We start from the raw sequence: 24,551 nt of genomic DNA on the forward strand, positions 1-24,551 counted from the left end.
TTCTTAATTTTAAGTAAAATCAAACTAAATAGTGTTTATTAAAAATTTCTGTTTATACATCATTCTGTTCCACTATCAAAGTTATTTGTACAGCAGTATTGAAGGTGATACTCAATGCTCACACAATGTTAATGATGATATTCTTACAGGTAAGATTCTGATTTATTTTGTTTTCATCTTCATATTGCCTGTACTATCCAAAATTAATAGTGTCATTTGTTAATTTTTATCAAAACATTAATTTATGCAAAAGCCTTTTATGAATGATTACAGATATTGACAGATACCATTTTGTTGTTGATAGAATATATTGGCATTTGGGCCGGTGTTGTGGCATAGCAGGTAAAGCCACTGCCTGTAGTGCTGGTATCCCATATGGGCACCAGTTCTAGTCCCAGCTGCTCCATTTCTGATCCAGCTCTCTGCTACAGCCTGGGAAAGCAGAACTGGCCCAAGTCCTTGGGCTCCTGCACCCATGTGGGAGACCTGGAAGAAGCTCCAGGCTCCTGGCTCTGGATGGGCCCTGCTCCAGCTATTGCAGCCAATTGAGGAGTGAACCAGCGGATGGAAGATGGACCTCTCTCTCCCTCTCCTTCTCTCTCTCTCTGCCTCTGTAACTCCACCTTTCAAATAAATAAATATTTAAAAAAAAAAAAAGAATTTACTTGTGTTGACCATTGCTTAAAGAAGTAGAGCATGTCAGGTTGCCACATCCCACACTGAAGTGCCTAAATTTGGTGTCTAGCTCTGCTCCTGATTCTGGTGTTCTGCTAACACACACTTTGGAAGGCAGCAAGCAGTAGCTGAAAGGACTGGGTTCATGTCGCCCTCATGGGAGGATTGAGTTCCTGATTCCCAGCTTCTGTCTGGTGCAGCTGCAACTATTTTGGACTTGGGAAATGAACAAGCAGGTAGAGGAGATGTCCTCTTCTCTTCTCTCCTCCCCTCCCCTTCTCTCTCTCTCTCTCTTTCTCTCTCCCTCCCTCCGACCCTCCTCCCTCTCTCTCTTTTCCTCCCCAACCCTGCTTTTCAAGCAAATACATTTCTGTAAAAAAAAAAAAAGTAGACCAATAACAGTTTGATATCTGTATTGAAATTTAAGTCATTTTTCTGTAGTAATATTCTTTATTTATAATTAGGTAAATATTGCTGTTTTCTTCTTTAATCATTGCTTACATCTGGGGTTTCCAAACATTCATTTAGCAGCAAAATACCAAAATATGCAGCACATTCTAATGCATAGATCAATTCAAGATGCTGAGGCACTGCCACCTTGACATACACAATGTACACAACGTAAACAAGAATCCAATGTAGAGACTGATTCTAGGTGACGTGTGCTAGTAAAAATAGAATGAAAAAATGGAAACTCTTCTATAACTCTGCTCTCCCCTTTCCTTCTCTCTTTCCACATGACCCTTCAGGAAATAATTATGGCAACTCTGAGAGCTCACAATACTCTTAGTGATCTTTAGCAAAATGTGGTTTGGTGGGGGCCTGGGTAGAGGCACACAGAGCACAAGTAGGAGAAGGAGGAGATGCCAGCACTGTTAAATGAGGAGGTGCTACTACTGGGCTTGGCTGAGCAGAATTTTAATGACTTACACAGACTTAGTTGAAAAACTCACACTCAGGTGTCCAGTTACATAATTCAGGCTTCGACACCATTTTGTACTTAGTCTCACGTAACCCTTTGATAATTATGGTGGATTAAATATGTCATGGATTTTTTTTTGACCTGCCTTCCATGGAGAGGTGGAGTCTAGGACTCTTCAAATCTATAACTGCCTTGACCAACAGACTACAGCAAAAGTAACACTCTTCATTTCTGGCAGACCCCTGAACTCTGATAGTCTCCATTTTCAACTTCTTGAAGCAGCTCTTGCTCTTACAGCCTTGAGTTTCCAGTAAGAAACATGACTAACTGCTGGAAAGAAAATGCAGAGATGTTTTGAGGCTAATGGAGCCAGAGTCCACTGAGTCGGGCTTCCTACCATCCCACCAACATGTCAGGCCACATGTCCAGGCTGCCCTGGACCTGCTAGACCAATGTAGGATCTAGATGAGTACATCCCGGTTGTGCTAATGTGCAGCATACCGACAGGAAGAGTCTCCCAGCAAGCCCAGCCTAAATTTCTGCATCATATAATTGTGAACTATAACAAAATGGTCAAACTCTTTTAAGTCATTAATTTGTTGCATGGTCTTTATGCAAGGATAGGTAAACATTATGGTAAAAAAGACAACTAAGACCTTATAGTGCTTTAACAATGGGTTTTCATGTATATTCCTCATCTGATGGTCATGGCCAAGTCATCTTAAAGAAGCTTTTTATGATGCCTCATCGGTGCCATTCATTGATGCAGAAGCTTGGAACATAGAGGTAAACAACATAAGACCCCATGCTCCCTTGATGTTTGTCTTCCAGGGATGGGAAACAGATAAAGAGCTAATACATGGGGCCAATGCTGTGTCTGCAGCACTGTCATCACATGTGGGTGCTGGTTAGAGTCCTTGCTGCTATACTTCCAATCCAGTTCCCTTCTAATGCATCTGGGAGAGCAGCAGAGGATGGACCAGATCCTTGGGTCCCTGTATCCACGTGGGAGACCTGGGGGAAGTTCCTAGCTACTGGCTTCAGTCTGGCCCAGACCCAGTTGTTGCAGCAATATGGGGAGTGAAGCAGCAGATGGAAAATCTCTCTCTCTACTCTCTTTCTGTAACCCTGACTTTCAAATAAATAAGTAAATCTTTTTTAAAAAAAAAAAGGGAGCAAATACATAAGTAAACAAGCAGTCTCAGACAGTAAATAGTGCTATGATATGATCAGAGATAACCACCAACCAAAACTAGACAATGTCATAAAGAGTAACAGCTACTTTGCATGCAGTGGTCAGAAAATGCTGAGGAGGTGACACTGAGACGGGAATGACCACAAAGGCCGCATATGCAGACATCTGGGACAGGATATTCTAAATGGAAGGAACAGTGAGTGAACAGGCCCTTGGTCAGGGACAACCTTAGAGAGCCCAGTGGAGAGTAGGAAGTCAGGTGTGGTTGGAGGGTTTGTTAGAAGCTGAGATCAGAATCCAGGTCACATAGTTAGTAGGGTCTTGGGAAGGAGGTCATATTATTTCAGTATGCAGGAAGCTATTAGGAAACTTGAGACAGAAGGGGTGATAGGAGATCTTTGATAATTTGAAAATGTCTTTGGGATGGAAAAGGAAGGCAAAAATGGAAGCAGGAAGACCTGACAGGAGGGTAAGGTGCCCGTCTGGGTAAGAGGATGTGGCTTGGACTGGGGAGGAGGGAACACCAGGTGCAGGAAGGGGGACAGGTATGCAGAATTTTGGTGAACCAACAGGATTTGTGATGAATTAGATACTAGAGAAAGATGGAGTTGTTTTTCAAGTCCGCTTTTACACCAACAAAAGCCTGAAGCCCAGAGAAGTTAAGCAACTTGCCTAAACTCACAAAGGATTCAAACAGATTTTCTGCTTCCAAATCTCCTTAGTTCTTTTCACTAGACTCTACTGCACCTTTCGGTGTGTATTGCAGAGGACAAGCACTTCCAAGACAGGATCAGCCAGTATGCAGAGGGAGGAAGTTTCACTTACAGGTTTTCCCAGGGGCAGAGACGCTGACACCTTCTCCATCAGAGTAGATGGGCGTCACGGTGACTTTGTATTCCGTATCCGGAAGCAGAGACTTCAAAAGGAGACTGTTCTGCCCTCCAGGCACCATGACCTGAACACAAAAGTAAAGGACATGCTGTTGGTAAGGTGCCCGGTGCCCAGGGATTGACTGGTGGAGCACAGCTGGAGGCATTTGGAAATAATCAGATGCAAAGAGATGTGCTGAGTGATGAGAGAAGAGAGACCATCCATGCAAAATCACTTCTCTCTGAAGCTCCCTTCGTACTAAACCTACTTCATAATCACTAATACAAACTAATACAAAGGGGTTAACTCTGAAGCTCTTACGGCTCTAAGGAATATTCTTCTCTCAACATCTTGGCACTTGTAAAGTAGGCAGAAGAGAGAATAATGGCCTGTTTCCTCGGTGGGTGTTTATAGACTTGAACTGCTCATTCTATAATCCAGCCTGCTGCTTATCGGGTTTGACTCAACTTAAATGTCCTCTTGCAGAGGCAAAGTCAGCCTTGCAGGCTTTCCTTCCTCAGATAACCCGCCCCCATCATTTTCTTCTTTCAATTAGAAAGAATGGATGCCAGCCAAGAGCAAGAGAACCACGCACCCAAGCCAAGTTTTCTAAGCCGAAGCATATTTACCAGCAACACTAAAAAAATGTGTAGCTCTTTTATTTCTGAAAGGAGATGCCTTCCTCAATCTGGAATCACCTCCATCCCTGTGTCACTAAAAGACTGCCAAAAAAAGAAATGTGGCTGCAGGGTCGACACTGCACACGTGTGAGTGCAAGGCGCCATGTGGCACAGCAGAGTGAACTCGTGTCCCCAAAGAAGCCACATGCTCTCCATGCTGACACCACACTTGTTCGATGCTGGCACATCTTGAGGCCATTTAATCATGGCTGGAAAAAAAATGCTAGGATGTAAGAACTGACCCAAATGGGCTTAAGGCAGTCACAAGACCAGGACAGCTGGAGATGCTTACCGTGGAAGGATGGGTAAAATACCAGGCCAAGGGTGGTGCTGTCTACCTCTGGATGAAGGAAGGAACATATAAATCATGGAATAAGCCCTAGAAAGCCTCCAGTTGAACCCAGAAGCAGCTGTTGCTAAGATAGTACTGAGCCTAAAAAGGAATTTTAATAGTAAAAAAGATGACCTGAACTACATGACTTTATATTTAATTCACCTGATTTTGCTCCTCAAAGCAAAGTGACACTGGAATGTACCAGGCTGTATTGATGTGTGGATGCTAGTCCTGGGAAGGAAATACACACAAGGGAGCTTTGCTGTACCTAGAGTGAATTCGACAACTCCGGCATTCAGGACTCCGGAAAGAATTATGGCTGCCCTGCCTTATGTTTCCCCATCAGTGTACTTCCTTGGGGTGTTTCTCTTGAATATCACTACCCAGAGCCTGGGCTTGCCTTCCAAGCTGTCTAGAAACCACCCATGTTGACATTCCTTAAATAAGATCATCTCTCACACTGAGAAGCACTTGGCCTTGGAACCAGTCAGATTCAGGCTGGGAACTACTTGAAAAGTATTGTGATCATTTGAGAGAAATCATTGAGCTTGCCAAGAAGTTGTTGCTGTGGTTTTAGTAATACCCCTCACTCACCTAGCAATTATTATGTGCCAGGTGCTGTTTAACTATTCCAATACAGTAATTCACTTAGGCTTTGCCACAATGTTTTGAGAGAACAGATATCATTAAGCTTATTTTATAGATGGGGAAACCGAGGCCCAAAACAGCTATTGTGTAATGGGGCCATTTTGAAACCCCAGGAATCTGGTCTGGGAACCCTTACCCTTGTATGAACATTTTTATCCTAATGAGACTCATTTCCCAGAGTACTTTCCCCTTGGGTATGCAAAGTTTCTCTTGCTGGGTCTCTGCTTGCTTGGACAGAGTAAAGAAAATGTGCTTCTACTAAAAACAAATGCTGCAGGCCATAGCAGATGGTGATTTTATTTATAAAACAAGTCTATAAAATATGCTCATGGCTAAATGGAAAGCAAATATACCCAGAGTTCTCAATTTTTTCAGAAACGCATCTCCACGTCTGGCTCTATGATCACCCAGAGCTCTTCAGAGTAGCCTGGACCACATCCAATAAGTTCTTTCCTACAGTAGGAAGGATCCCCTACATCTCATTGTTTTCCCATCTCATAAAATTCTGTTGCTAGACAGTGATTCTCGAACTATCTGTTGTGTTTGTGGTGGTGGTGTTGTCATGCTCACTCCGATCCACTGCCAACCAAAACTTGCAGAAACGACAATAAGACTCAATTGCTAAAAGAAGTAACACGTTTGTGGACTGTTGTAGCAACATCGAGGTGGCTATCAGTACTTCTGAAAGCTTAAGCTTATTATCTTTCAGGACACTGAGTCATACTTCGATGAGCCCTACTCTGGAAAATTTCTTGCAACTCAGAATTCAGGTCAGACTTAAAGATGTTGATACCCGGGTTCTAGAAAAGTCTGAATCCTGATCAGACTTTTACAAATAAGTGAGAGACCTCCTTGCCCTGACAACACAATTTCAGATAATGTTACTGCCACTCCATATATCAAAGCAGAATTCAAAGTCAATCCATTTGAAATATTTGAGGGGCTGATGCTGTGGCCATGCGGGCTTTAGTTCATGTCCTAGCTGCTCGTCTTCCAATCCAGCTCTCTGCTAATGGTCCAGGAAAGCAGCACAGGATGGCCCAAGTGCTTGGGCCCCTGCACCCATGTGAGAGACCCAGAAGAAGCTCCTAGATGCGGGATCAGCTCAGCTCAGGCAGCTGTGGCAATTTGGGGAGTGAACCAGAGGATGGAAGACATCTCTGTCTCGCCCTCTCTGTCTGTAACTCTTACCTCTCAAATAAATCTTTAAAAGAAGAAAAAGAAATATTTGACAGGTAGCCTATTTCAAATCACTTAAAAGTGTTTACTTGGAAACATTTGTTATATATGATTGTATCCAGAAAGTATATAAACATTTCATATATCCCAATTGTAAAGGTCAATTTTAATTCACATTGCTTTACATATATTAAAGCTGACCATGGCTTATAGTTTTAAACATATAAGTACTTCAAAATGTTTGTTGAAATGGAATTAAAGGTAATTTTATTTTGATAAAAATTTTTAAATCCATGTGCAGTTTTTGACTAACAGACATTAATGAACTTTTTGGAGACCCCTTGGGGCCAGCATGGTGGCTTAGTGGGTAAAGTTGCCACCCGCAGTGCGAGCATCCCCTATGGGCACCAATTTGAGTCCTGGCTACTCCACTTCCAATCTAGCTCTCTGCTATGGACTGGAAAAGCAGTAGAAGATGGCCCAAGTGCTTGGGTCCCTGCAACGCATGGGAGATCCAGAGGAGGCTCCTGGCTCCTGGCTTCAGATCAGCACAGCTCTGGCCATTGGGGCCAATTGGGGAGTGACCAGCAGATGGAAGACCCCCCCCCCCCCGCCCTCTACCTCTCCTACTCTCTCTCTGTAACTCTTTCAAGTAAAAAAAATCTTTTAAAAAAAATGAAGACCCCTATACTAACCTATTCTTTAACTTTAATGTTATATATTATTCATAGTTCATGTAAATATAATCATCTTTTCCGTTTAAGGAAAATTTGGAAAAATGGTATGTCAGTCCTCTTATCTGGACACATTTCCTCTTTTGCTTTTTGTGATATAAGGGGATTTCAAGAGGGTCATAGAAAATAGAGTTAACAGATAAGTTTACTTAGGTGCCAAAAATTTTTGAGATCCCTACAGGGGTTTTTCATGCTACACATTTTCCACAAGCTTTTTGAAGATCTCTTATGTTTTAGCCAGTTGCCTTTCACTGCCAGACACCATTATTTTTTAGAAAAGATTTATTTATTTATTTGAAAAAGCAGAGTTACAGAGAGACAGAGACAGAGGTGGGGGGTGGGGGGAAAGGTCTTCCATTTGCTGGTTCCCTCCCCAGATGACCACAATGGCACCATTACTTTAAGACATCATTTGGTCCATGTGATTTCAGGGCACTGGGACTTTAGCACAGGCCTGTGTGCATCTGCCTATCCTACCTGAGCTGCACAATTCACACTTTGATGCACGCCACCTTCTGGTTCTTCTAATCTATACTGCATGTGTACAGCAGTGATACTTCATCAAACAGAGATAGATATAAATGGTCATTTATTCCCCAGGTGAGTTCCTGAGGAAGTTCCTGTAAACTCAGTGTGCACAAACCCAATTTAATTAAAATGTACTAAAGGAGCTTGATATTTAAGGCATTACACAGTACTTTATTCTGCATATCAAAAAAAAGAGAACCTCACTTCTGTACAGTAAATAATCACTGCCAAATTTATCAATATTTTTTCATTTTTGTTAAAAGTTTATTTAACTGGGGCAGACCAGTTAAACCTTTTGATCTTTATTTTTCCCTTCATCTAGGTGTCCAAGTGTTTCAAAAACAAACAGTGTTAAATGAAAGAAATTAGCAAAGGGCAAATTATCTAGAGACAATCCAAAGAAAATATTATTATTATTTTACCGTTTAGCTCATAAGTACATATGTAAGATTAAATTGTTGCTCTTTCCAAATCAGCAAGAATAATTCACCAAGAAGCTTAATGTGTTTCTTGAGTTAAAAAAAAAAAAGTAAAAGCAATAAAAAAATAAACTCCCACTCTGGGAATTTTTTATGCTTCTTATTTTTAAGAACTGAATTACAATATGAGGACAAAAACAGGAAAAATAAAACATTTCAAATTATATCTTTAATTATCATCCCTAAGCACAGCTTGAATTGTTTTTTTGAATGTGCCAGTAATGAGTCATTTGCAACGTATGGTCAGATGAATTCCTAATTCCACCTATGTTGCTGACGTGCCCTATACCCTTCTCCAGGTACTCTAGGGCAATTTCATGGATCTCCATGCTCTCCACAGTGGATGTGGCTTTTGTTGGGGTTATCATTGCTTCCTCACTATGTCCTCTCTCAGCCTGCAGTAAAGTATGTTCCTGAAAGAATGCTGGGTTTAGTAATTGTTTACATAAGCACATAAATGAAAATGTTTCCACCCAACACCTTGTAAATAAAGAATGGAAAGCAAGTATAATGTTTTTGAGTGATAATGAATTTTGGAGACTTCTTTTCTAGTGCCACCCCCTCAAATAATGTAATGAAGCACAAGGAATGCAAGTAATGTGGCTCAGAAAAGCTTATTCCATAATGCAAAGAAAAAAGAAATTCTTTTGGATGAAAACTGGAGTTATCTGGTCTGACTAGAAACATGTCTAGGAAAAAACAATCATGACTAAAGGGAATGATATGATATAAACTTAGAGAACATAATTAAGAGTGTACCCAGTTTATCATACAGGAAAGGAAATATTAATAAAAGTTAAACAAAATTTCAAATTACAGAAATCTCAATCCCTGAGGAGAGACATCCATGATTAAGTTAGAAATGACAATAAATCTTTTGAAAATGAGTTGATGTCTGTGAAAAATATAAATGTGTGGGATCTTCAAATTCATGGGGAAACTATTAAAGAAAAACTATCCACAGATTTTAAATTTTTCTTCTGCACTAAAATGAATTTACCTCTTTTTGTTAAGAGACAGAGAGCGAGAGAGAGCACCCCCTCTCTGCTGGCTTACACTCCAAAGGCCTGCAGTAGCCATGGTTGGGCCAGGTCAAAGCCAGGAGCTATAAACTCCAGCTGGGTGTCCCATGTGGATGGCACTGATGCAACTACTTGAGCCATCATCTGCTGCCTTCCAGAGTGTACACTAGCAGGAAGCTGGAATGGAGAGCTGAGCTGGGGCTTGAACCCAAGGACTCTAATATGGAATGTGGGCATCCCAAGAGGTGTCACCATGCCAAACGCCCACTCTACACATTTATCTTTTCATTGCATTTTCATTAACTTTTGAAGTATGTCATATTTGTTAATGGATGGCATTTTACTAGGAACTTTACAAAAATAAGACCTTTTCTCTGTGTGCTTTCCTTAAAAGCTTTTTATAAGGTTCCCACAGACAAAACAGTTGAGTAACTGTAGATACAGTTGTATACATGTATAAACAGATACAAGTGTATAAGGGCCCTTTTATGACCGAAATTTGCTGCTCTAACAGGTGGTGAAGACAACAGAAGCAATGATGGAAATGAGGTTCAGAGGTTTTATCAGTCTCAAAGAAACTGTATGAAGCCAGTTTGGGAACTAGAAAATCATCAAGAACGAGTAGTGAAATTTGGATTAACTAAGAGCGTTAGTGTCTGGACATGGCAGAATCATCAAGAAACAAGCAGCAAAAAGCCTTTGGCAATAGCCTTGTTAGCTCTGTTAGGAAATTCCATGTAGTTTCTAGTTAGCTGGACTCATACAGACCGTTCCTACCACTTCTTCCGCAGGGTCCCCTTGAGCGGTCAGGTAGGTCACCCTAAACTGCTCCACATTGCTGTCAGAAATGTCCCATGTTACCCGCAGGCTAGAAGTGGTTTCATCATCTACAACCAGGTTTCTGATTCCTGTCTGGAAAACTGGAATAAACACAACCAAGGATTAAAGAACGTTTAGCTCATCATATTTCAAACATTTAATGGGAGTCCCACATGGAGCAAGAATAGCTCATCTCTAATGGTTAGTGAGTCATGATACCTACCATTTGCAAGCAAATATGGATTTAAGAGATGCGTACAAGATCAGAGACCCCTCAAAGGTCTCAGCTCTGTAGTATTCATATACTTGCAAAGAGAACGTGGGAGAGGCAGTTGAACTAGCAAACTAGCGCAGAAAGTACTAAGGGGAGCATGGTCATGTGAACCTCACACTAGTGCTTTGCTGAAGGGGGCAGGTGTGCTCAGCCTGCTTGTGCAATCCTGTATCCAACAGGTGTCCCATCCACCTGGCCCCCATTTCTATCTAAACAATTGTTGCCTGAGCACGGATTGCTCACTCAGGCTGCCTTCAGCCATTTGGCCTACACAGATATCAACTTTTCTCCGATGTTTGCCTAGACTTCTTCATTGAGTTCTGTGGCACGTTCATCCTCATCTCCCAAGATTCCTGCTCCCTCTTTTGTCCCATTTTTTTCTTCTCCCATCTGCCCTGACTTCCTTTCATTCTGTCTTCCTCCACTGAATCTTCTTTTTCATCATTCGTTTAGTCAGAAAACATCTACTGAACTTTTCCTATATGTCAAGCCATATCAGGTCTTTGAGATGTGCAGCGATTTTTCTCTTTGCCAAAACAGCGAAAATGGCAGAGAGGAAGGAGGAGATTGAAATTCACCTAGAAAAACCAGGAGAGGCTTCCAGGTGGTCATGGGAGAGGACTTGTCACGTTCAAGGCAAGGAGCTCTTGACAGCAGAAAGGAATGGGGGATGCATAGGAAATATGGTTGAGACCAGGAAGGGAAGCCAGAATCAAATGGGAAAGATCTTGAAGGTTATGACAAAAGGACTTGAGGGCACAAAGCAGGGCTCCATAAAGATTAAATGAAGAATGAATGAAGGAATTAGTGGCCTCTAAAATGTTTTATATAAGGAAAATTACCATCAGCTGGTTTGGAGGTGTATTTCAGTAGAGAGGAAAGCTGGGCTGATAGGAAATAGCTGGTGCAGGGAGCACAATAGAGCAGCCAAGTCTCAGTTACCATGGAAAGGCACAGAAACTGTGATATGAGGAATTATCCACAGAGAGCAACAGGAGAAGTCCTAGATAAAGCAGAGAGCAAAGCTATCTGGTGGTGGTCGGGGGAAGAGGTTTGCTAACTTCACATCCTTTGAAAGGTCAATCAGAGTCCAAGGCAAGGATGGAAATGGTAGAGCGACGTGACAGCAAGACTCGCAAGCTCTAAGACTGGAATTTAAGTGTAAAGATGTTGGGAGGGTCTGAAAGGAATTAAATATAAACCTGTTCACCCGAGAAGGAAGGGAGGGGAATCACCTTTCAAGTTAAAAACATAAAATACATGAAGCTGGGATAACACAACTTCTGTTTAAATCAAACCGTGTTTTGGTAGATAAATAAGCTCATGTGTGTTCTTACCTGAAGTCACAGAACTGGTAGGTGCTATGGTTGTGACTGGTTCTGTCCAAAAACTGTCAACTAAAAAAAAAAAATTCATTACTTTTAAATTTTGTAAAAATGTAAGTGACCACAAATATGGATATAATATTTTATAGCTAAGAAACTAAATTTCTCCCATATTAAATCATTTGCTTTCCACAACAAACTTGACTGGTTGAAAAAGAAGGGTGTTCTAAGCATAGCGGTCATATTTGTTTCCCAGATAAGGAAACTGAAACTCAACGACCTAAAAGTGCTCCATCATAGATACCGGACTTCACAGAAACATTTATACCTACAAAGCTGTGAAACCTCCCAACTACTTTGAAACAGGGGCATAACCATAATTAAGGGAAATTAAACAGTGCTACAGACCAAGTTGTGAAACAGCTGCCAAACAAGACTACTAAGGATGGTAATGTGCTTGGACAAGAAGTGCCGCTTCTATTTCTTATATGAACCCTAGGAGCGGATATGTGGTGCTCAGCTCCACTGCAATACACTCTGCCAATGGCTCACATCTCTGGGAACTGACTCACTTGAGATCACGCCTTCTGTCAGAGCATAATCACCTATAAGGACTAGAGATGCAGAGGTACAAAGGCCCAATCCCATTCTCTCAATTTCGGACAATTCAGAAGGGTCATCTCAGCTCTAGAGCTCCTAATAGGATTTGCTAAAGGTTCAGGTTCCACTTCTCCCTATGTCCCACGCTGTCCTCCGTTCATTACGTAAGTATCTCCCAACTGCACTCTTCAATAAACCTTCTGGATGCAATTTTCTGTCTCAGAATCTGATTCCAGGAAACCCATTCTAAGGCAATTCAACATGTGGTTAATATCTCATATTTAAAAAATGAAGGAATGAATGAATCAGTGAGTAAATTTTGTACAAGATTTTTGGAAGCAAAATCAACTTGGAAAATTCCAAAAACTCTTGGACATGTTTATTTGTTTGCGAATTTATACATTTATAAATTGTTCCATCCATCCATCCATCCAGCTTTCGAGTATTTATTGTGCAGCTAAAGGCTGCCAAACATGGGCCAGTGTCATAGCACAGCAGGCTAAGACACTGCTTGTGATGTTTGCATCCCATACTGAAGCATCAGTTCAATTCCCAGATGCTCCACTTCTGATCCAGCTCCCTGCTAATGTGCTGGAGAAAGCAGTGGAGAATAGTCCAAGTGCCTGGCTCTGCCACTGACATGGGAGACTTGGATGGAGTACCTGGCTTCTGGCCCAGCCCAAGCTGTTGCAGGGAATGGAAGGCATCTGATCTCTCTCTCTCTCTCTCTCTCTGCCCCTTTCAAATAAATATTATAAAAAATAGAATAAAATGATGTACTGAGTACTATGCTAAGTGCTGGGGAATATGATGCTTAACAAGACAGATAAAGCCCCTCCCCTCATGATGCTAACAGTGTAGACGCTAAGATGCTTTACATACATATTTCAATGAAGGTGAAGACATACCAAGAATTCTGGAGGGCAAAGAGAAATTGAAGTTTCCCTAGCCAGGGATAGGGCTAATGTTAAAAGAGACCTAGAGAGTGGCCGGCGCCGTGGCTCAATAGGCTAATCCTCCGCCTTGCGGCGCCAGCACACTGGGTTCTAGTCCCGGTCGGGGCACTGGATTCTATCCCGGTTGCCCTCTTCCAGGCCAGCTCTCTGCTGTGGCCCAGGAGTGCAGAGGAGGACGGCCCAAGTCCTTGGGCCCTGCACCCCATGGGAGACCAGGAGAAACACCTGGCTCCTGCTATCGGATCAGCGCGGTGTGCCGGCCGCAGCGCACCGGCTGCGGCCGCCATTGGAGGGTGAACCAACGGCAAAGGAAGACCTTTCTCTCTGTCTCTCTCTCTCACTGTCCACTCTGCCTGTCAAAAAAAAAAAAAAGAGAGAGAGAGAGAGACCTAGAGAGGTGCAGAAGGTGCCAGAACACATAGTAGAATCTTCTAAAGCTAATCTTTGCCAGACTAAGACTTACGGGTGGTCCCAACAGCAGTCACCACCTCACTCTCACTTCCATCATCAAGTACAGCCAACAGTGAAACTTCATATTCGGTGCCGGGCTCCAAGCCTTCAATAACATGTGAATCTTGCTCTTCCCTTAGGACAACCTAAAAAGCATTTGGTGCTTAGTAACTAGGTTTACTTGAATAAAAAGAAGAAAAACAAAGTGAAAAAATATAAAAATGAAAAATATTCTTAGCAGAAGAAGTCACCAAATATAAAGAAATCCAAGGCTGTTGATGTCAATCTTTAAGTCATTAAACATTTTATTTCTTTTGATTTCTTCAACAAATAATTGTTAGTATCAAAAAAACTGACATTATGAGGTTTTACTAAATTTTATTTCTGAAAGCTAAATACTTTGAAAATCTGCAAAATATATAACTAAGTCCTGGCAATGCTGAATTTTCATCGTGGAAAAATATATGATTTGACCTTTATAAAACTTCATGTCTTGCAGCATATTAATTACTTGTGGGGTTTCCAATCTGTTTTAAAATGAACGCTATTCCAATGCATCAGTAGGCATTCAGTTTCAGGCAACATACTTAAGATTTATTTTCAGTGTGTTCCAAACAACTCACCTCTTGAGTCTTCCCACCATAGACTGGAATCCACATCAACTTGTGCTGCCCTTCATCAGCCGAGAGGGGATGCCAGGTCACTCTGAAACTGTCTGTCGTCACCTCATCGATTTCCAAGTATTGCTGGGCTGGAACTTCCTCTGTAAGCCAAGGCAGGAGATTTTGTTAGGGAAATGACAAGGTAAGAAAGCCAAAACGCAAGCGGCTCCCGGGGGGCCTTAGGAAGAGAGGACTCTTTGAGGAATCTTTTGCTTGTGGAAAGCACATGGGTGAAGGGAAAGCACAGATCAGTCCAGTATGGACTTATGTCTCTGCTTCCAACACGCACCAGCAACAAAAATGAAGAAAACCGTGGAATAACAAAATTCAAAGTTCTCTAGGGGCTTCCAGAATTCTTTTTAAAAAAATTCTTATTTACTTATTAGAGTGAGACGGTGAGAAAGACAGAGAGAGAGAAACACTCCCCCCACGTGCTGGTTCACTTCCCAATAGCCCATAACAGCAAGAGATAGGCCAGGCTGAAGCCTGGAGCTAGCAACTCCATATGGGTCTCCCAAGTAGGTATCAGGAGTACAGTCACTTGGGTCATCTTCTGATGTCTCCCAGCTCTGTGTTAGCAAGAAGCCGGAGTCAGGAGCCAGAGTCAGGCATTAAACTCATGCACTCCAGTGTGGCACACAAGCATCCTGCCTGGCAATTTAACCACTAGGCTAGATGCCCACCCTACTTTCCAGAACTCTTAAATTCTCTCTCTGGCTCTTTTCATTAACTATATAAAAAAAGAGTGCCATATTATTTTACAAAGATATTATTTTTGAGCAAATTAACAAATGGTGCCCGAGAAGCTTGAGAAATGTTACCTTTTAGCTTTCTTTCCTTTAGGGACAAATCACTCCCTAAGCAATAAGTTAGTTCTTGCAGAATAATTTTTTTCCTTTTATCTTGTTCATACAGTTGTCATCAGAAGTGAAATGTAATTTACCAAACCTCCTGCTATCTTACAACTTACACACTTTTAGGATGCACAACAAAGTTTAACATCCAGCTACATCCAAAGTAAATGTTCATGTCACTGGCTTTTATTATTCAAGATCACAGTTTGATCTTGTTGCTAGGGCACTCTGAGAATTCCAAGTAGAGTGAGCCCTCAGGAAATTTTGTGAAATTACTGAACTTTTTTCTGTAAACATTATTTCCCCATCCAGCTTCTTTCTTGTTTTTCTCCAAACTGCTTTCTCATCTCCTCTGTACAGGATTAACTTTGTACACAAGTGCAAGCAATGTTAAGTTCAGAGAGCAAACAAAGTTATTTCCCCCCTCAGAGTCAACAATGTTTTATATTTATTGATGACTGGGTACATACAGAAAATGAAAATAATGTATTCCTGTCCTATATTATTAAGATTGTAGATTCCATGAAAATGCATTATTGGATAAAACTGATATATTAGGTTAAATAGTATGAAACTGTCATTTCTGTAGGTCAAAAATTGTTGGACAGTAATAACTTCATGTACACATTCATATAAATAGAAAAAAGATAGGATAATATTACATCACGAAATGAAAGAAAAGGTATTGGATTAGGAAAAGAACAAGAGGCATATTTTTTAAGTTGAGAACTTTCAAACTTAGATATGCCTGTCTCTTTCCTTACTCTGATATAATTATCCAGTGCATGTATTTGCTATCTAATTGTTCATTTGTTAATAACAAAATCAATAAAAAATAAAATGTGATCCCTTCAAAATCACAATTAGTGGAGATGTTCCAGGTTCTGGTTTCAATATAGTGACTCTTGAAACCCCCTCAAACCATCACGAAGCTCACCTGTGGTAAAAACCCCGGTCAGAGGCTCTGACTGCCCTTCCTCGTACATGGAGAAAATGGCCACAGTATACTCTGTGAGTGGTGTCAAGCCTTTCAGAGGGAAGGTAGTAATAGGATCAACTTCAACCTGCAAAATAGAGGAGACGAAACAGCCACATCTTATGCTTTTGTCCACAGCATCGTCTTATTATTGTCTGCAGTTCACTTGGCTAGCAGTAGAGCTATACATGCTGCAAACAAATTATTGAATTAGAAAACCAGTCAGCTTCTATCTACATATCTCTCATCTTGCACCCTTTTATTACCTCTTAATTAATTCTCATGACAACTTTGCAACCAATATCACTTTGTCTCATGAAAAGTATAGGAAATTTTAGTGGTGGATGTAAAGATCTAGACTGTCCCCAGCCAGATCTGCTACGGGAAGCCAGTTTTTTAGTTTCAGGTAAGTAATACACATAACTTCCTGTAAGAGTTGGAGAAGTGAGCAACCATACAGAGAAAGATTCAGAGAGTACCAATGCTAAAGAAAATAGTACACATTTGAAATATGCCTGTATCTTCCACAGAAAGATGTATCTGGGGACAACATGGACCAATCTCTTTAGTGCACATGAGGGATAGGGATCAAGGGTGTAAGAAATGGAAGGATGAAAAAAGAGAAATCTACAACAAAGAGCAGACTTTGAAAAAGAAACTCCCACACCGAGAAGAGATGAAGACAGAACCTGGAAGATGGCCCTGATCAAAGTCACCTTTAAGGGGAGAGGGAGGACAGATACAGCTTTATCATTGAGAAGTGGGGTGTTGGTCTAAGGAGATGTAAAGAACAAAGAACAGGAATAGGGCACCCATACCTAAGTACTTCACATATCTTCTTAATTAATCCTCACAAAAACTTATCACAATTTCTCACAAGACACATGGGCTCTGGTGAGCCTCGGGAAAAATGAAATAATTGTGCTCACCTGGGAGCAGGCACCCCCCAGATAGGTCCCAATTAAAACATGTTCCAGAGACATTTTGGAGCAATATCAATAAGATGTCTTATTTATAATACTATCAATGGCTAAATCTTGAAGCTGGTGAAGAGGAAGATGACCAAACTCACTCGATGTGTTTGCTGATGGCAGTCAAAGTGATCCTTACCAAAATATAAAATGTCAATTCCCTACTTTAACTTGCCCTGCCTGTTTCCCTCCAAATCAAAACCAAGCATCCAGAGATAACCTCTTCACATCTTATAGTCAGAGGCACTACCTCTTATTTCTTCCACTTTCCCAGTGTCCCACTAAGCTCCAGCAATACTGCGCTCTATCAGGGCCAGTGAATATGCAATTTATTCTGCTCATGAGTCTATTCCCAAGCTCTTTTCAGAAGTAGGCTTTCCTCACGTATTTGGACTGCACTTAAATAGCAGCTCCTCAGATGGGTTGTTCTCTACCACTGTTTTTTCTTTCCTGGCACCAATCACACCTGAAATTATTTTTTTATTTATTTATGTACTTTTTTATTGTCTATGTCCTAAACAAAATGTAAACTGCTTGAGAGAAGAATCTTTAGTTCATGTTATAGGTTAAACTGTATTTTTGTTTTGAGTGAATATAATAAATGAGAATGAAGATAGAGGTGTCAAAGAGCCTTTAAAAATAAAAATCACTACTCTAAATTAAGAGCCAGTTCACAAATAATATACATCTCTAAGGCACCAACCTGGGGCAGGAATTTTGCCTTGGATGTCTTCATCCCAATACCAATTCAAGTCCTAGCTACTCTGCTTCCAAACCAGCTTTCTGCTAATTCAGCCGGGAAGGCATTGGGCGATGGCCCAAATATCTGGATCCTTGCCTCCTATTTGGGAGACCCAGATGGAGTTCCAGGACCCTGGTTTTAGCCTGGCCCAGCCTCAGCTGTTATAGGCATTTGGGAGTGAACCACTGGATAGAAGATTATATATATATATGTTATAACATATATATATAATCTTGTGCTAAATTATATATATAATATATGTATTATATATATAATATATATTATATAATATATAATTATATATAAAATTATATATAATATGTATTATATATATATAATCTCCCTCTTTTTCTGTCACTCTGCCTTTCATACAAATATATAAATAAATCTTTTTTTTAAAAAGCATACAACTCTGAGAAGAAAAGCTTCCATTTTACCATATTGGTGCCCTGAGCAATTCTGCCACAGAGCGCCAGATAACCACAGCCTTTTCACCCCAGCTGAGGTCCAGACATGGAAATGAAGTCATCTTGGGAGTTCCAGCCCAACAAAACTCCAAGAAGAATGCAAGACTCACCCCGACTGACACCGCATGGCTAAGCTCGCCAAGGTTGTGCAATCATGAGCTGCTATTTTAAGCTGAATGTCAGTCACACAGCAATACTTAGCTGAAATTATATCATTTTCTTCTGAATCAAGAATTGATAACATTATTCACCATCCCTAGCACTTACATAGACTTACTCCAGTCTATGTATTGTCTGCATGCTTTATACATATTAACTGACTCAGTCCTTAGCACACTGTTGTAGGGTGACTAAATATTACCCACAACTTAAAGATGCCAGAAAAGAGGATAAGTAAGTTGCCCAAGGAAAATCAGATTGTGAGTGCATGCTTCAGTGTGTATTTGTGTGTGTTGAAAAGGATCTAGTTTATTAAAGTATTTATTTGGCACTAAACATATTTTATATCATTTCAACATTGATTATTTTATTTCATTGAATAAAGACCTCCAGGCATTTTTTCTTTTTATTAATTATCATATTTAACCTATTAATTCTGGAACTGGGTTTCTTTTCTGGTGTAGTACTTTTAAGATGTAGGAGAATTTAAGTAAATGCTAACAAATGACTATGATTTCATTGTTATGCAACCAATTTTGAGAATGCTTTTTCAAACAATCTAAAGGCTTAACTCCAGCCTAATTTTGGGAGGGATGAAAAGAGAGCCCTTGATGAGGAATGAGGGATTTGGGCTTCTCTCTGGGCTCTGCATCTGAGTCACTGCTTTTGGGAACTGGCTTGAGTCTAACAACTGTGGCCTTTGCATTTATAAAACTCAAATGGCAGCCATTAATTCTCTATCATGTTAGCACATACCCCAAATCCTTTCAAACTAAATGCTATCCAAGATGGCTTATGTACTTAATTTAACAATTTAACTACTCTTGCCTTGCCAGAATTTTGTTCTGAAGGATTGCATAAAGCACTCTCTGAAGAGCTCTCAAAATAGTACCTGGCTCATGGCAAGTGCTCAGAAAATATTAGCTTCCATTGTCATCATTGCCTTTTTCATCATAACCACTACCATCACCATCATCACCATCATCACCATTGGGGTAAGTGTCTGGTTTTATTTTTATTCTTTTGTCTTCGTAACGTTGAGGAGAGCAGTAACACAGCAAAGATACAGAGGGAAGAAGGTAGGAGGAAGAGGGAATGAAGTAGGGGAGAGGAAGAGGAAGTGAAACAGAAAACTATTAACTGTGTGTAATGCAAGTTTTTACAATTAATTACATGTATGCACAAAGTGTATTTCAGTAGAGATATTTAAAAGTTCATTCTGTGATATTTTGGGGGATTTCCTAAGAAACATTATTATCTATAAATAGAAGCTTATTAAATTCTTAGAAGCTAAGGCAACATCTGGTAGGACTATCCACACTTAAAATCATATGTTCCAATATTAGGCAAAGTAACACTTCATTTAAATGACACTTATCCAGCGACCTTGAGACTCCATTTCATGGCCAAGGATTTGGAAATAAAACACACACAGAGGCAGACATTGTGGCATTTAGAGGTAGGGCCTATGGGAGGTGAGTAGGATTAGATACAGTCATTAGGGTAGAGATCCTACATTGAATTCTGATGGCTCAATATGAAGAGAGATCAGAAGACACACATCCATTCCTTGTCTTTTGCCATGTGATACCCAGCACCATCTCTGGAATCTGCCAGCAAAAAGGCCAACCTCCATTGTGATCCCTCAATGTTATACCTCCAGAGCCATGAGCCAAATTAAATTTCTTTTTATTTAATCTTACCCAGTCTGTTACACTGTGTTACTGATAGCAAAAAATGGATTAATTTAGCATCTGTGTCCCCAAAATGAGAACACAAAATACACCTGTTAGCCTGCCATTTCAAGAAAAGACAAACAGGAGAAAGAGTCTATTCCTACACATTGATTGGCATGCTTCCCTCATTTCTGTTATCTTCCTCATCTCATACTCAACTCAACTTAGCATTTTTATTTCTCTCATTTTACCGTTACAAGTTCCTGTCTTCAGAAGCAAAGCAAACAACAATGAGTTCTTTAGGATTGTTTTCCCTGAGGACTTCAGAAGGTTTAATGGAAGATGTTGAACAATGTTAGCAAATGTGCATGGTTATCTATCCATTATACAACATCCCTTTTGAGGGTACATTCTGTAAAATATTGTTTGGATTTAACTGCAGGAAAGTTTGTCTCTGCATATGAAATACTTGAATTATTTTTTCAGAAAATAAAAATGATGTGACCCAACATATTTCCTTCTTTGTCATAGCTTCCTGGACCAAGATAAGAAAACATAAAAATAACTTTATCTTGCTAAAACATATTTCCAAGAATTTCTGAAGGTATTAGTCACTTCATGCAAGATACTGTGTCTTCGGGGGTTTTAACAAGCTCTATTATTTTAAAGTATTTTCCTACACAAACTTGGACTATTGATTTTTTTAAACTTAGGCTTACTACCTGGGGTCTTTTAGATGCCAATTTACTCACAAGTAATAAACTGGATAACACCTATGCTATTTCTAATTTGATATTTCTATGAAGATAAATACTATCACACCCCCTTCCATAAGTATTTTCCAAAGATGACCACAACAGTGTATATCTCCCATTCTATACAACTCTCTTATGGAACTGATGTGCTTCCCACTACAGCTAAGATCTGCATTTCTCCCTACCTTGAATCTGGGCAGGGGCTGTGACATCTCCTATAACAGTGTGTAGTAGAGATGACAGTAAGACACTTCTGAATTTGAGTTATTAAAGAAGCTAATGCTTTCATCTAACTTTCTCTCCCCTTTCTAGATGTGAGAGGTGGAACTACTAGGTCAATTCCCCCAAAACTGCACGCTGGAGGCATCCTGTGAAGAGTCTGGCTGCAGATGCAGAGCTGTGCACCAGCTCACAGCCATTGCAGTCTCTCCAGATCAGGCATCAGACACATGAGTAACGAAGCCTTGAACATGACACCAGCTCCAGCCACTATCTATAACCACATGAGTGACATCCAGTCAGAACTGCATATTCAAACTGCATTTCTAGACTCACAGAAACTTTGAGAGAAAATAAGTAGTAGTATTTTTAAACCTCTAGGTTTGGGTATGATTGATTCTACAGTCATATATATCTAATACACTATCGCCCAAAAATATATTCATGTTCCACAACTTGCCTCATTGATTTCAGTCCCATCTGCGTTGTTATATACGATTCTGTAGCCACTGATCTTTCTTGAAGTTGGGTCCCAGGTTAATCGAGCACTGTTAGAGCCAACATTGGAGATCCTCAAGTTTCTTGGTGGACTTAAGGGCACTTTGAAAGAAATGGAATAGAAAAGAATTAAAAATTTAAGTAACACCCATTGAAAAGTGATAAGAAACGGCATCTTTGATTTCTAAACTCTTACAGATAAAAATCTCACCCAGATAGTAGCATAACCCTGAAATAGCCTGAATAGAGAGTTGTCACAAAAATTAATACTGTGCTCAAACTAACAAAGAAAATGTTTTTCTTGTAGAGAATAAATAGTAGTAATACATTGCACATGTTTAGACATAAGTAAGATTTAGGTAAAGTTTCTGTGGCTTTTTGTCTCTGGTTATTGCTATCATTATAGCCTGATGTAAATATGAAACCTAACAGACGGAGACACAAGGTCATATGAAATCAAATCTTAGCTATTCCATAGACATTTCATGTGACTTTGGAAAAGTCACTCTCTTTCTCAGCTCCATGACTTCCAACTTGTAAAATGGGAACTATCCATCTGTCATCTCTTTGTAGGGATCTATTAGGCCTCTCCAACTTAACCTGTCCAAAACTGTACCTGCTGACTACCGGCTCCTCCCTCAACCTTCTCCTTCAGTCTTTCCCTCTGAGCAAACTGGAACTCTATACTTCCCATCATTTGGGCCTAAAACCTTGGAGTCATTCTGGGTTTTCATTTTGCTCACCATTTACTGCCAATCCATCATCACCTACATCCTTCTAGATACATCCAGAACCTGAAGCCTTCTCTCCTCCCCCACTCTTCAAATTGGAGGAAGTGCCTGTCCCATTTTTGCTTCAATGTCCACAGTTGTCTCCTAGCTGATGTCCCTGCTTCTGTCTGTCTCCCTACTGCGGCCATTCTTATATAAGCAGAGCCCTCCTTTGAAAGCCTAAGCCAGATACTTTTACTTCTCTGCACAAATACCTGCCGAATGGTTCCCAAATCCCTCTGAGTAAATCCACAGATCTTAAAATGGCCGGGGAGACCCTGCACCCCAGCCCTCTGCCATCCTGCTGCCCTCATCTCCCACACTGGCCTCAGCCATCAGAGGCCACCCTTTCTGGTGCTGGAATCTGGCAAACAGTTCACGCATAGGGTACTGCCCTTGCTGTCCCCTTTGCCCCAGGCCTCTCCCCCAGATAGCTGCACAGCTCATTACCTTGCCTCTTGCCTCTGGACATTTGCCACCTTCTTGGTGAGGTTTTCCAGGATCATCTGTGTAAAATAACTCTTCTACCCCAGCACTCCTTTTTTTTTTTTTTCCCCACAGGCAGAGTGGATAGTGAGAGAGAGAGACAGAGAGAAAGGTCTTCCTTTTTGCCATTGGTTCACCCCCAAATGGCCACTGCAGCCGGCGCACCGTGCTGATCCGAAGCCAGGAGCCAGGTGCTTCTCCTGGTCTTCCATGCAGGTGCAGGGCCCAAGGGCTTGGGCTATCCTCCACTGCACTCCCGGGCCATAGCAGAGAGCTGGCCTGAAAGAGGGGCAACCGAGACAGAATCCGGCACCCCAACCGGGACTAGAACCCGGTGTGCTGGCGCCGCAGGCAGAGGATTAGCCTATTGAGCCATGGCGCCGGCCAATATTTAAATTATTATCATTTATTGAGTGCATCCCCTGAGTCTGGCACATATTATCTCATTAAAACTTGGCATTTGACTGTAGGGATAAAGTTGCAATTATTCCCATTATATTAATGACAAAATTTAGATTACTTGGCCAAGGTCAAAGTTAATAGGATTAGAAGAGCAGGTAAGAATTTAACCTGAGTACTTGAATAAAAAAGAATAGATGAAGGGGATTCTTCCCCAGTCATTAAACTTCCATTTTTCCAAGTTGAATCTTAAAAGGAAAGGCATTGTCAAAATTCCACTATTCACCTTGTCTGGAGGCTAGAGTGGTGACAAGGTCCCAAGTCTCCCTGCACTTTCTTATATCTCAGAAGATCATGAACAGAGCCAAATTTTTTTTTAAAGACTTGTTTACTTATTTGAAAGGCAGATCAACAGAGAAAAAGGAGGGGAGGAGAGAGAGAGAGAGACAGAGAGAGAGAAAGAGAGAGAGAGAGAGAATGAATATCAGAATCTTCCATCCATTGGTTCACTCCCTAAATGGCTACAACAACCCAGACTAAAGGCAGGAGCCAGGACCTCCACCCTGGTCTGCCACATGAGTGGTAAGGCCTCAAGTACTTGGGCAATCTTCCACCACCTTCCCAAGAACTTTGACAGGAAGCTGGATAGGAAGTGGAGTAGCTAGAACTTGAATCAGCCCTCTGATACAAGCTGACAGTGTTGCAAGCTGCCCCTTAACCTACTGCACCACAACACTGGCCCCAGAGCTAATTTTTAATGGGAAGTGGTAAACATTAGTATGCCAAAGTAGTACTTTGTCTACAGCATATTATTTATAAATGGAAGCATGAACTTCCTTGCCAAGAGTTGGATCACTGGAAATGGACCTGCCCTGGAATCGAAGGATGCCCAGGTCAGAGCCACAGATCTTATTGGCTCCAAGCTGAAAAGCCCGTCACTCAGCCCAACTTCCAAAGTGACCACTGCAGCTGAGGGGATGGTCAAGTAGGGTCAGCAACATTGCAGGCAGAACTGTAAATTTCTTGTTAGAGATGCCACCTGCCTTTACCTGGCCAGCTCTCCTCCCAGGCCAGCCAAGTAATGAAAGTCAACAGAGTGCCTTCCCCTAGGAGGTTCACACCTCCCTTAGGATATACCCCATGTGAAGAGATAGATAGGCCTGGGCCTCTTAACTTACAAGGCCTAAAGCCCACCAGATTATTATCAAGCCCCTTCTATCAGGTTCT

At 41.0% G+C, this 24,551-nt stretch overlaps 1 protein-coding gene across 4 annotated transcripts in view; it reads right to left on the reverse strand.

Annotated features, from left to right (window-relative positions):
* The window catches only part of COL14A1 (collagen type XIV alpha 1 chain), a 264,888-nt gene that overhangs the window by 129,056 nt on the left and 111,281 nt on the right, over positions 1-24,551 (reverse strand). For 3 of the 4 annotated variants that reach the window (XM_062188053.1, XM_062188052.1, XM_062188055.1), the window contains exons 14-20: positions 21,632-21,771; positions 16,144-16,270; positions 14,314-14,453; positions 13,704-13,836; positions 11,697-11,756; positions 10,035-10,186; positions 3,618-3,747 (exon numbers count right to left, since the gene is read on the reverse strand). In XM_062188053.1, coding sequence (XP_062044037.1) covers positions 3,618-3,747; positions 10,035-10,186; positions 11,697-11,756; positions 13,704-13,836; positions 14,314-14,453; positions 16,144-16,270; positions 21,632-21,771 — 882 coding nt within the window. The remainder of the gene's footprint in view (positions 1-3,617; positions 3,748-10,034; positions 10,187-11,696; positions 11,757-13,703; positions 13,837-14,313; positions 14,454-16,143; positions 16,271-21,631; positions 21,772-24,551) is intronic. The other variant, XM_062188054.1, reaches the window with a different exon arrangement.

Source organism: Lepus europaeus, chromosome 4, assembly GCF_033115175.1.
Source record: "Lepus europaeus isolate LE1 chromosome 4, mLepTim1.pri, whole genome shotgun sequence".
NCBI lineage: Eukaryota > Metazoa > Chordata > Mammalia > Lagomorpha > Leporidae > Lepus > Lepus europaeus.